Source organism: Toxotes jaculatrix, chromosome 6, assembly GCF_017976425.1.
Source record: "Toxotes jaculatrix isolate fToxJac2 chromosome 6, fToxJac2.pri, whole genome shotgun sequence".
Lineage (NCBI taxonomy): Eukaryota > Metazoa > Chordata > Actinopteri > Toxotidae > Toxotes > Toxotes jaculatrix.
The window spans coordinates 497133-510507 of record NC_054399.1 but is presented as its reverse complement, the minus strand read 5'-3'; the positions used below and the strand labels follow the sequence as shown (position 1 = coordinate 510507).

The 13375-nt window shown below is 44.2% G+C and overlaps 2 protein-coding genes across 2 annotated transcripts; one reads left to right on the top strand and one right to left on the bottom strand.

Annotated features, from left to right (window-relative positions):
* Positions 1-451: 451 nt before the first annotated feature.
* Positions 452-3678, bottom strand: cpt2 (carnitine palmitoyltransferase 2). The gene is made up of 5 exons (XM_041039549.1): positions 3120-3678; positions 2490-2570; positions 2308-2414; positions 916-2220; positions 452-793 (listed from the first exon to the last, which is right to left on the bottom strand). Exons 1-5 carry the CDS (start codon positions 3323-3325, stop codon positions 465-467), a joined length of 2028 nt encoding a protein of 675 aa, XP_040895483.1. The 5' UTR covers positions 3326-3678; the 3' UTR covers positions 452-464.
* A 2286-nt stretch (positions 3679-5964) lies between these two features.
* scp2b (sterol carrier protein 2b) lies at positions 5965-11684 on the top strand. Its single transcript, XM_041040503.1, has 5 exons — positions 5965-6102; positions 6787-6877; positions 8412-8541; positions 8786-8865; positions 11060-11684. The coding sequence occupies exons 1-5, from the start codon at positions 6080-6082 to the stop codon at positions 11153-11155; spliced, it is 420 nt and encodes a 139-aa protein (XP_040896437.1). The 5' UTR covers positions 5965-6079; the 3' UTR covers positions 11156-11684.
* Positions 11685-13375: the final 1691 nt, after the last annotated feature.

Below are 13375 nucleotides of genomic sequence, written 5' to 3'. Positions count from 1 at the left end.
GTTTATTCAATGCAAGTGTGCTTTGCTTTATGACATGAATATACTGTAATGCCTTATTCATGTACACTCTGATGTATTAGAACCACTATTTTTCCTAAAACAGGGATTTAAATTTGAGGAAGATGTTACAGCTGCAAAAACATTAATGAAATAATTTTAAAAAATGTAATTAAATTAAGTTTTATTTCAAAATATAATCGACCACATCAGAAAGGCTATAAATGACAAACAGTGATGACACTTTAAACATTAGTAAATGCTCTGGTTTAAATTCACATCATTGCGGTAAGGCACAGCATTTATCTTCATACTGTCATTTATACTTTATACTTACTGCATACTGTAATGTACTACATGTGAGCAGGACTCTAACGTGATGCTGACAGAACTGCATTATGTCAGAATGGCTGTTAGCCCCATCACTGTACTAAAAACTACATTTGCTTTCTTTAGATGCTTGTTTCTTAACTGAGTGGTTTTCCCTCCAGGACTGTGAAAATGTCCTCTAAAGACCTATGGACACACTGCAGGAATTCGTGGACGTTGCGAGCCGGGTAGCTGGACACATTACAGCCGATCCAGTCGTCGTGGACACCGTAGCCGACGCCAAACCCATCAGGCACCACTGGGGCAAAGCCGCCGAGGTTCACAGCTGGACTGGTGAGGGTGCTGGTGGAGAGGATGTTGTGGTTGATGGCGCCGTAGGCGGAGTCAGTGTACAGGCCGTGCAGGTCTTGGCCCTTTGAGTTGGCCAAATATCGAAGGGCAAAGAGGTGTCGGTCAAAACCTTGGCCTGGTGAGAGACAGAAAAGAAGTGGTTAGTGCAGCAGCAGTTGAAATACACTGCTCTCACAGTATATTATAATAATAAATAATAATAATAATATAACAATAAAGCATGGATTTGGGACACACCCATAGCTGCCTCCTTGGTGAGCTGCCCGTGGTATTTGGAGCACTCGTTGAGCATGGCCCGCAGCTGCTCCACACTGTGTTGTCCTGGCTGACAGACAAAAGCGTGTGAGCATCGTTTGGTGTGTATGGTAGCTGGTCGGATTGTCTCTGTGCGGCCATGTTTGAACGCTGCAGTGCTGCACGACTCATACGTGGCTACTGTCTCTCCATACTGCCTCAGGAAGCCCATCTGAAAAGCCAGCTGGGCTACAGCATCTGGACTCAACTTGCTCTTCTTCAGCTGTTCCTTCCCACCCCTCTTGAACTCCATGGCATCAATGGTGAGTTTTGACACAGCTGAGTCAAAGTTCTCCTTTGCTTTCTTGATGCCGTTCTCCAGCTCGTTGTCCAGTTTGAACTGCAGCCTGCGCACAGCGGAGGCTGAATCCACAGCAGCGGCAGCAGAGCCCGGGTGCACCAGCGGCTGCTCCGTGGTGTCTTTGAAGATCTCATTCTGAAAGCGGAGCACAGCTACGCCGTCGCCCCAGGAGTGCTCAAAATTAATGGCTGCCTGTCCATCTTTGGTGAGAATGATGCTGAAGGACTTGTCGTACCACCGGTTGCATCCGTCGCCGTGAAGCATGTTGTGCGAGGTGTGAATATGGTCTCGCATGCTCTCGTCATCCAGGCAGAGACAGAAAAGAGAGCTGTCAACAATCCGTAAGTCTTCTGCGTTTCCAGCAGCTACCAGTTTGTCCCTCAGCCCCGCCCACACATCCCTGTTCTCACTGGTCAGCACCCCGAGAGGAAAGGCAGGTGCTGCTGTCGGGTCAGACAAAATGTGCTTCAGGTGGGACTGGATCTCTGCAGGCTTCACTAAGTTCCCATCCCTGTCTACAACGTCAAACACATACATGTTGCCTTTTCTCATTACGAGCAGATGTTTCCGTTTCTCATCAGTGAAGAGCTCATCTCGCCCACGCTTTGGAATCCGAGTGGAGTTGAAGAGGCGAAAGTACTGAGACATGTCCAGGGGATAAGCATTCACCATGTATGCTCCATACCAAGACAGAGAGGACGGGACCCAACGGATGAACCTCTTGAAGCTGTCTGTGTCACTCTTTGCCGGGTTTAGATGGAAAACCTCTGGCTCCAGTAATCCAGCTCGAAGTGTTTTCATGAAGCGCACTGCTGAACACACCATGTTAGTTGCCCGTACAAGCTGATCATTGTACTCTGTCCTAGGGTCAGGATTGAAGGACATGAAGGGGTTGAAGTTCAGCACCACAGAGTCTCGTGCAGAGAGGTACATGTCAAACCATGGTCCTGAAACAGAAGTCCCCCACATACATGAGTAACTATATGCATTTGAGGTGCTTGATTTCAGGCTGATAATGTCAGAGTGGTTGTCACCTGAGATGTAGCTTGTGTGCTTATTGTTTTTATCCTGGCCTACCAGTTCCTCATGCAGGGTTTTCCCCACACCACTTTGGAAATCCTGTGCAAGCTTCTCTGTTTTCCTGAGGACACACAGAAAAGATATCTGCAGCATCTGAACTGTCCGTACTGTCCATGAACAAAATGCTAAAACATACCTGAACTGGTCATCGTCCAGCAGAGGTCTCTGGGCAGCTAAGTACCTCCTGATAGTATCCTCCAGTTTTGGTATGGGCAGCCTGAACAATTCACAAAGTAAGAGAGACAACTCAGCCTTTCAGCAGCCAGTGAATGTTAGAGTCTACAACAAAACTGAGTGAAATATCATCAGAGAGTTAGGTACTTACTGTCCATACTGTCCATTTCATACACATACGTGTTTCAGCCAAAGCCAGAGAAGAATGAGGCCAATTTATTTGAAAAACATAAATGTTTAACTAATTAAAATATAATATAAAGTCCATAAATCTGTGGATTAAGATTAAATAGTTTAACTTAAAAGTTGTACAAATATTTAAAAAGCTACCATTTTACAGATACTGATCAGGGCTGTACACAGCAGGTGTCAGTCATGTCACCGCCCCCCACCGGTCATCGAGCAGAAGTCAACTCTGCACTTTCACCTACATTCATATAAAAGCTTAATGAGTCGCCTCCTTTAACTTGGAACACCTTGCGACACCTACCTGACATTTCCAAGGCAGTTTCGATTCATATGAGACTAAAGTTATTTTCAATTAAAAATATATTTTAGGGCAATATGAAAAAAATCACATTGAGCTGCTTACCTGGGTAAACTCTTCTGATAGTGCATCGACGGAACCACACTTTGGTGCAAATATTCGTCTGAAGACGCGTTTTCGCTGCTGTAGTTTCGCTTGTGGCTCAGAGCAGCAGTCCTCAGAGGAGCCAGAGCTCCGGACCTCCTCAGAGGAGCCAGAGCTCCGGACCTGCTCAGAGAGGCAGCGCATTGCATTGACAGCAGATTGGCCATAATGTTCGCTCTAAGCAAACTGAAAACCTGATGGGGTTCCACTGCAGTGAAACACAGCTGAAGCTGAAGCTACGGGCTCAGAGACGTCCGTGTCACAGCTGTCACCACAGGTTAATACTGCTGCTCGCCAATGTTAGCAACTAACATTAGCTAGCTTACCTTAGCTAACCCCTTTAGCTTCCGAAGCAGTCTAATACAATTAGCGCGCGTTAAACCAACGATTCGTCCGCGCACTCACATAGAAAACGTTCCCCTGACCAGGTGTAATCACAGTCCGGTGAAAACGCAGAAAGAACGAGCTACTTATGAATTGAATTAGCAACAGGAAGTGTAACCGGCAATAGTAGTCACGTGACTTTCCTTCGAGACGGGGCAGGTGCTGAGAGTCCGGTCCCTCAGGCTGCAGCTCGGAGCAGCAGCAAACAACGCACAGTCACACCTTGTTTTCTTATTTACAACAAATAAACAGCGAGTCTGAAGGTGACAGTAACACCAGCTGTGGTTGGATGTTTCCTGCATCACTGCAGTCAGTTCAATTCTAATCTTCATCACAGTGAATTGGTGGTACAGTTATAAAACACGTGTGTAGCCCCGCCTTCTTTCACCTGCACAGCATCAGTCAGATCAGGAACATCCTGTCTCAGAGGGATGCTGAGAAACTCGGCCATGCATTTGTTACTACTGTAATTCCCTGAACTAACTGGCTCTGCATGGCCCTGAATGGCCAGGCTCCTTCATATCTCACAGAGCTGATGGTACCATACCAGAAGGCGTTACAGGTGAACACTGTTCACCAAAACCAGCTGATACAAGGACAGTTTGTTTCCTCAGGCTGTTGCTCTGATGAATGTTTGACTTTTTCCACGACCTCATTTCAGCATCTTCTGTTTGCACTACGACCTGCATGTACTCCTGTCAGCAGTCTGAATGTATGTGTTTATAGTTTGCACTGTCCACACTCAGACTCACACACTGCACCACTGCATTACTGGTATTTGTGAAAAAGAGGTTTAACTGATGCTGAGTTACTGATTCAGAGTCCAAGCCCCAAAAACCACTGTTATTTAAATAGTGAGCATTATTACCCCTCAGAAACGTTTAACAGAGCTGGACAGCTCCCTATATAATGTAATTTAATTATATATCTGAATATAATTATCTGTAAGTTGAGTTTATTTTTATGTAATATTATATAATCATTATCTAATAGGTACTTTAACATAGCACAAAATCCCAGTAATACCTGGTAACACTTAGAAAAAGTACAAACTCAAACCTGAAGATTCAAAACTTTTCTGATGCACAGTACAGAGAAAAACCTGCTGTGAAGCCTCCTCTTCCATCAGGCCATCATGGAGTCTTCTGGCCAGCAGAGTGCAGTGTTTTCCTTTGGTTAACTAAAAACCCCATCCACTGCAGAGAGAAGACCACACCGAATCCTATAGCAGAACACTGACGAGCGTTCAGCATATCATCTGTGATGGGTGAAAGAGTGACCAAGCCAGTGTGAGCCTGGTGCTCAAGAGCCCAGCCCAACACCCCCACCCCCACCCCCACCCCCTGCTTTACAGAAGCATTGAAGGTGATAGTTCACTGCTTCCATTACACTGATGAGATTTTCTGATGTTGGCCTCCACTCATGCTGTGCACACTAAATGCAGTGTTATTTGCTGACAGCTGTACAGCATAGGCTATTAGACAACAGTATTCTGTGTGTTTTAACTCTTCTTATGTGGCTGTGTCCTGGTTGTATGACAGCCAGCAGGCAGGTTTATCTCTTTCTGTAACACCACATCATTTCTCAGTGACTGTCATGTTTAAGCTGAAGGTTAGGGTTAGGGTAGCCACGTCTTGGTTAGAAACCTGGAGGATACCTTACCATCCTTAACAGTCAGTGTCTCTGTGTGTGTTTGGAATAGCAATGTACAGAAACAGGAATAAAAAGATAAAAGCCTCTTGAACAACCATGACAATCTTCCGATCACAGTCACGGCTGAAGACGTGCACCAGATGAGGATTCTCATCAACTCTGATAAAATGTGAAATTTTCTGTATCATTCATGGTGATTCTACAAAACACTGCAGTGATACCGTGGTAATAATGTACAGGTGCATGCTTTGTATCCATTATTTGACTGTAATGAGAAATTGATTTGATAGGACACGCTTGGGTCAGCTCTGTAAAGCATGAAAGCCAAGATAGCTATGTTACAGCACGTCTAGCACAACAGGTAACACATCAAACTCGAAGGGGGCCCATAGGTTACTGCATATAACAGCTTATACACAAAAGTTTGCTTTCACACAAATGCTAGGTTCATATTTTTGGCTCTGATGACAGAAAATGTCAGCATCTAAAATGTACACTCTTGGATCCTCCAGATATCTTTAAAGACCAGTGTGTGTGCTAGTTTTAGCTCCTTTCCAAACAAATCACAAACACGTTATTTCCCACTGCTTGTTGCACGGTGGACTGTTTTAGATTTGTTTAAATGTATTTTTTCCACAGCTCCAGACTTTGATTGATTTCATTTCTGCACAGTGTGAAAATCAGCAGTCTCTGAAAACAGCTGATTTGTGTAATCACAGCCATGAATTATCTGACATCGACAAGTCAGGTCTGAAGATCCGGGAGGGAGGGAAGAAACAGGGAAGTGCAGTTAGCAAACAGCAGGCAAAGTACAAGCTAACCTGCAGCAGTGGATGTCGGTCTGTTCACCCTGACACTGTTTGTTCAGCTAACGTTTCTGTAAAATGCCTGAGAGACAGAGACCAAGGTGAGAATACTGAACTCCCTGCGCTGCAAAGTGACAGCGTGAGTTTCATGTGTTGAAATAATTCAGAGGTCGCTCTCGTTGTCCCGGTTAACACCAGGTTAGCCAGGCTAACACCAATGTTAGCCAGGTAAACACCAGGTTAGCTGCGAAATAAATGTGAAACAGGCGCCACGTTAGCGTGCAGCGCTGAAGTTAAGCACCGCTGTAGCGTTAGCTCTTTGATAGCATTACCACGAAGCTCCTTCAGCTAACCAGCTGTTGCCTCTGATATAATTAGCACATATAGCTAACTGATTAGTTTCCGTAAAACCGTGATACGGTAACAAAGTTCCCTGCTCAGTATTTAAAGCACCAATGTGATGTACTGTCGATGTAAGGACATTTTAACAGCTTATTAATGCACAGAATGTGTCCACAGCTGTAACTTCTCCTTTGAAAACACATTTAATGTTATTTTCGTACAGTTGTGTTTCCATGTGTTGCCGTCCTCTGCCTGTTTTTGCACACTGACAGAGACACACAGTCGTGTTGTGTCTCTTTGCTGTCCATTGCTGACAGACAGACTGGGTTTAGCTGGAAGTGGTTTGGATGTTGGGATACAGACTGTGAACCATGTTCCCTTCTCTCCTGTCTTTGGTTGGTAACCTTGCTTTCTCGTTTCTGTGCCTCTGCCTTCCTGTCAAGGATTCAAGCCATTAACACCAGTGCTAGTGATGGACTGGAGGGGTTCAAGGCACACGCAGTGTTCCAGGAAATCAACAAGAAGCTTCAGGAGGTGATCACATGCCTGAAAATGGGCGACAGGATTTTTAATTGCAGTTACCTGTGACTTTGTCTTATTCTCACCTTTTTCTGGTGTGTACTCTCTGAGACTCTCTGCAGCATACATATATCTTCCCTTAAACACACATGTATGTTTAAGGTATGTACTGAATGTATTCAGTCATATGCAGTGTTTCTAGGTCTGTGACATACTGCTATATGGGCCTTTAGCCTCATGGTGGAACATTTGGACCAGTTCCCAAACTGTTATTTCATACCACAAAAATAATTTAAAGCTTATGTCGACTCAATCAGACAAATGGTTTCCTCCAAAAGTCCTTCCCCTTATGTGACCCTGATCATACCATGTTCATCTCAAGCATGTAAGCAGTGCTGTCTGTGTGATGAATGGAATTTGTCATCTATGACACATCGCAAAAATAATTAGCTTTTTCTTAAACCAGAGAAATTGTCAAAATTAGGAGATAATCAGTAAAACTTCCCAAAATGCACCTGCAAATTGACATTCACAAAATACATTACATACATTCTGTTGTTTCAATGTGTTCATCACAAAGGGAGCAACTGTTCTGAGCTACAGCAAACTGTCCTGAATGTGTCTTCATCCTTGGAAAGATTCTGTAAAACTGACGTTCAGACTGTGGTGTTTTAGATTAGTGAAAACATTCGTTCACCAAAACTTTAGGACAGATGTGAATGTACATTTGATATAAGACATCATAACTAACTACATATATTTAGGCGACTTGTTGAAACCAGATCATTTTTATTTTTGCTCATTTTGTTCTCTAACATTTACCTTTGCATTCCTACATTGTTATGGTGGAAATAAGAACTAAAGCGTGTAGTTTCATGCATTTTCATATATGGTGCTGCGTGTGTGCTGCTGCGTGTGTGCTGCTGCGTGTGTGCTGCTGTGTGTGTAAGTGTGTCTGTGTGTGTCTGTGCTGCTGTGTGTGTAAGTGTGTGTGTGCGTGTGCGCTGCTGTGTGTGTGTGTGTGTGTGCGCTGCTGTGTGTGTGTGTGTGTGTGTGATGCTGTGTGTGCGTCACATTTGACAAAAATGTAAATTTAGGATAAAGGAGCAGGACGTAGACGTAGCCCACAGCTGACTGACTCTGTGGCTTCATTGTTCCTTGTGTTTTTTATCACCCACAACATGGAAACCAAATTTAACACACTCATCACAAGTAGTGAAAAAACAGGAATGAAAGATCCATGAAAAGATTTCCTGTAATTACCAGGGCTGAGAATAACCTGTAAACAAGATGGTTGTGTCCTTAAACCACTCTGTTGTATTTATTTATAGACAGATATTATCATGTTACTCGAATATAGAAGGAATATAAAAGGTGTTTTCAACTAGCATAACTAACAACAATGTGAAAAACGACAGTGTAGCTATGTTGTTGTTTTTGACTGTGCCATGAGCTTGTAATTATAGGCAGTGTAAACTTAATACACATGTAATAGATAAATAGATAGTGTCCAGTTTACTGTGTGTAAAGTCTGTGTTTATTTTAACAGGAGGGGGAGCAGTTTGTGAAGAAGATCGGGGGAGTGTTTGCCTTTAAAGTGAAGGACGGCCCGAACGGACAGGAGGCAACTTGGTTTGTGGATGTGAAGAACGGTAAAGGCTGTGTTCACAATGACACAGGTAAGAACACACGAGGGCTTCAGTGGAAATCTGTGGTGGCATGGTTTCATGTTAATATTTAACTGTTGGTGTAAAAACAGTTTGAAGTTCAAGGCCTGTACAGTCTGTGTGTCTGCTTCATCTGTGTCTGAGTTCATGAGACGTTCACGTTTCTTCCATCTTCACACTCTCAGACATCTTCAGATCAGTAAATCCATATTGTTGTTCCCGTCTTTGAGTTAATCTGGCTCTGTCTGCTCCGCAGCTAAGAAAGCAGACTGCACCATTTCCATGTCGGACACAGATCTGCTGGCCTTGATGACGGGGAAGATGAACCCACAGACTGTGAGTACTCAGCCTTGGTGTGGCCTGGTCTTTTTTTCTGGAACATGAAATATATAAATGTCTGTATTTATTTGACTCATAATAAATGTTTATGTGTTCAGTTTGTTACTGAATGATCACATTGTTTTGAACTCTGGTTTTTCCCTGCTCTTCCTTTCATCTGACCTCAGTCTGTGTCCTGCTCGTCTGGTTGTCAGTGGGATGTGATGCTAACAGGATGTTTTATTATTGTGTGGGTGACACTAACCCTGTGCTGCGTTACTATGAGCACGAAGTCGTTGCTGTGTAGTAGGGGTGGGCGATATGGCAAAAATATCACATCACAATTTTTTAATGGTAAAATCACGATCACGATTTTATCACAGTTCATTTTTACAGTGAAGTTAATTTAGAACCAAACTATTTTCTTTGTAAAAACTTAGTTATAAAGGCAAAAAAAGTCACCTCTTTCCACCGTTTGCTACTTCTCTCATATGTCCTGCTTTTATCAAAGGCTTGTGTTATAGTTGGTTGTTTCTGTGTAATGTCTTTAGCCGTTACCACTGGCTGATGTGTGGTCGGCCTCGCTGCTTGGCTCTCAGCTAATTGTTCCGGATGCTGCCTCTTCAGGTGGTTAAAGAGGTTCGTTGTGTTTGTGCTTTGTCGTTTGGAGAAAACCCAAACCAGTTCCACACGCAGTGTTGGGGAGTAACGGAATACGTGTAACGGCGTTACGTATTCAGAGTACAAATTCTGAGTAACTGTATTCCATTACAGTTACAGTTCAAATAGATATTCAGAATACAGTTACATTGTTGAAATCAATGGATTACGTGACGATACTTCTCTGTTTCACGAGTTGATATTTATTCTCTAAATGAACGAAGGCAACCCGATGCGTTTCCCAGAAGCCCCAGCTCCACGAAAACAAACGGAAATAAACGAGCTATTCGCCCGATCAGTCGGTCAGAATGGAGTCGGACGAGGAGCAGCAGGAGCGAGAGCTTGAGCCGCAGCCGGCAAAACAGAGCCGGGACAGGAATGCGTTGGCCAAGACAGAGACGGCGTTACGTTACGTATTCTGAATACGTAACGCCGTTACATGAACTCCGTTACTCCCCAACACTGTCCATACGACTGAAGTGGAGTTCTTTTTGGGGACCAACTCCAAGCTTTCACTTTCGCAGTCGGCCATGGCTACCCGCTACAGCTGGACTAAAACAGCGAGGCTAGTAAAAAAAAATCAGCACTGGTCGTACTGCGCCATGATTGGTTGGTCATGTTCACGTGAAGCGGGCTGTCAGTTGCCCAAGGAAAAAAAAAACTTCTCGTGCTTCTGTGCGCAAGCATAGAGCTGCAATTAATAGAATGTGCCCTATAGACGATAATACGATCTCTCTCCTCTGGCAGATCGTCAACACTTTCTAATCCTTCACGATCTAATATCGTCATATCGCACACCCCTACTGTGTAGGATGAAAACAGAACACAGGTTTCCTGCAGGCAGCCAACAGCAGAGAGACCTGAGCATTAAACGAGGGAGATTTCATTACTGAGAAGCATCAAACCTCTGTTGTCTGCAAACCCCATAAAAAGACCAAACCTAACAATGAGAGGTCTGACTAACCAGTGTGTGTCTCCGAGGCCTGATACATGTTGATCCAGTGTGCCACAGAGCTCCACTGTTGTCCAACAACAATTGAAAACACATCGATGAGTCACACAGTTGCACTGACATGTTCCTTCATTAGGATGAGCACAGCCACTGTAGTTCAGTTTGTACATCCTGAGCCGGAGCAGAGGAGCTCGGGGCGGAGAGCCGCTCATCGGGCAGAGGGGTTGGTTACTGAGGGACAGGAGTGATCACTGAGCCTTTCATTCTTCCATGTCTGTCATAAACTCACCTGAAACCAGAGTTAACATTAGAACGTCTGCTCTCTGATTGGTTGAATCATCGCCTCCTGATCTGATTTATATTTTCACTTCTGTTTTTTTTTTATTCCACTCCACAAACATCCATTTGTCTGTCTCCGTGCAGTCTGTCCCTGTGTTCCATGCAGTTTCCTGACATTTCATAAGCTGTTGTTGCCGTTGCCCCACTTTCTCCTGGGTTGAGTTAATCTCTCATGGTAACTCTTTAAACCAGCAGCATGTAGTTCTGCCTGACACACACTGAACTGAACGTCTGACGTTTTTCACCCGTTCTGATTCGCAGGCGTTTTTCCAGGGAAAGCTGAAGATCACAGGGAACATGGGACTGGCCATGAAGCTTCAGAGCCTGCAGCTGCAGCCGGGCAAAGCCAAGCTGTAGATGAGACGTCGGAGCTAGCTGTACCTGTACCTCTCAGTTTAACAGCAGCTGTGCTTTCACGTCAGTGTTACAGGGTCGTACACCTTCCCATCACTGGACTGAACCACTTTTCCTACTAGTGACCTCACTGACCGACCAAGGGATTAGTCAGCAGCCCCACTAATGTAACTGGAGAATAAGATAAATGGATAATTAAGTCTCTAATCAAGTCCCTGCCTGCCCTCTGGTGATAATACTCTCAGTACACTACAGCAGAGACAGGTGCTCCTACTCTGTGATGCTAAATCAGTTTATGTCCAGTTTTCAATACGTTTCCAAAATCTCCTGCTAATGAAATAGTTGAATGTGTTGTCTGTGGAAATATTGTAGCAGAGCTGACGGACCCTGGACACAGCAGTCGAAGTGCCTCCTTTCACCCAACAGCACAGACACGTTGTCCACTGTGAGCCAGTGCTTCAGTGGAGTGAGCTGTAGTTTGTTGTGAATCTATAAAACATTTCTACTAAATAAATTTGTGCTGCGACATCGACTGGGCGCTCTTCACTCGTCTGTTTTTCGTTCACAGTGACTGTATTTAGCTCACACCCCTGACCCCTGACACCCCTGCCTAACTGCCGTTGGCTTTATGTTGCTAAGCAGTTCACCTGACAGCACGCTGGCCCCGTGTTTGTAACATGAATCTTTCCTATGATCACATGCTGATGCTGAGCCTGTGGATGTTGAAATGGAAATATTGGCCGGGTGCCCAAACATAAGCTTCAGTGTTTATTCAGAGTGAAGGGTGGACGTTAAATTCCCATCATCACTCTCCTCCTGGCTTCACGAGACATTACCACACACAGATGACTCCTCCCACTCAGTTTAGGGGCCTGTTGTGTGATGTTGTATTGTAGCGTGACCTTCCACAGTAATGGCCGTGTGCTGAGACGCGACAGCTCTTGGCTGTCACTGTCAGGTTGGCTGAGCCTGCGTATGTTCCCCTTTCAGAGATCGCTGCAGACCTGGGTCCAGACTGCCACGCTGTAGATTTTCCTGTGTAAATGGAGGAGTGTGGCTAAAAGACAAATCTGTTAACTAGCTCTGACCCAGATTCCTCTGCAGCTTTGGCTCGGCTCCTGCAGCTCTCTGCGTCGTTACTCTGTGGTCACACGGGTTATTTCATTGGTCGGCTGTTTGAGTGTGAGATTTCATGTCTTATTTCTCCACTTTTGTTTTGCAGTGGATCATTTAAATGTTGAAATGTTAAACTGTTTGCATCAAACCTGATTTCAGAACATTAACAAGTAGAATAATGTCACCAATGCTCTCATTTTAATGTGAACAGCATCATCGATTGATTTAGAAGCTGGTAGAAGTGATAATCCACATTTCCCCCAGAGTGAGAACTTAAAGTGGCACTCCACCCGTTTTACACATGAAGTTCAGCTAACCCGTCTGAGAGCTGAGGAAATAATCCTGAAGACGCAGGGAATCTGAATAAAGCGTCTGATATCATCAGGTTATCTTGGTTTGGGCTTGAAAAAGATGCTGTGAAGGAGCATTAGCTGCATCAGCTGTGATCCTGTGAACCTGTACATGTATGATTACATGATGTCTCTGCTCGCTCTGCACCGTGTCATTAGCCAGGTGAGTATTTTGACCATGTTATTTTTATGCATATTTTCCAACTCCAAGCTAAACGTGAATGCTGATTGGATGTAAGCATGTCAGGTGATGTGTATTAGTGTAATGAGGGAGTGTGTATGATTATTAGGCAGCTTCTTTTCCTCAGGTAAAATGGGCGGTGCACTTCTCTGAGCGGCGTCTGGGAGGCTGCGCCCGACACACTGTGAACAGAAGGCCTTCGACTTACTGAAAGGAAGGGCGGCTACACCGGTTTGACTGGTTTGTTATTCTCACTTTAACAGATGGGTAAATTTATTTTATTTTATTTAATTTATAAAAGTTTTTCATTTGGTAGCACAGTAACTACACAGATATTCTAAAAAAACCAAACCCCCACTTTTACTTTCTTAAATATTCAGGTTTGAGGTTTATTAACATTTTGGATTGATGGAGGGCGCTGACCTTGTCACCGTGACCCTGACCTGAATGAAATGTTTACACGTTATACAACTCAGCAGTGATTCATCTTGTTTACAGCTCGTTAGTATCTGCTGCAGAATGAGCTGTCGTATGTTTCCAAAAACCCAGTGGTTTGTTTGGACCAAGCAGGAGATG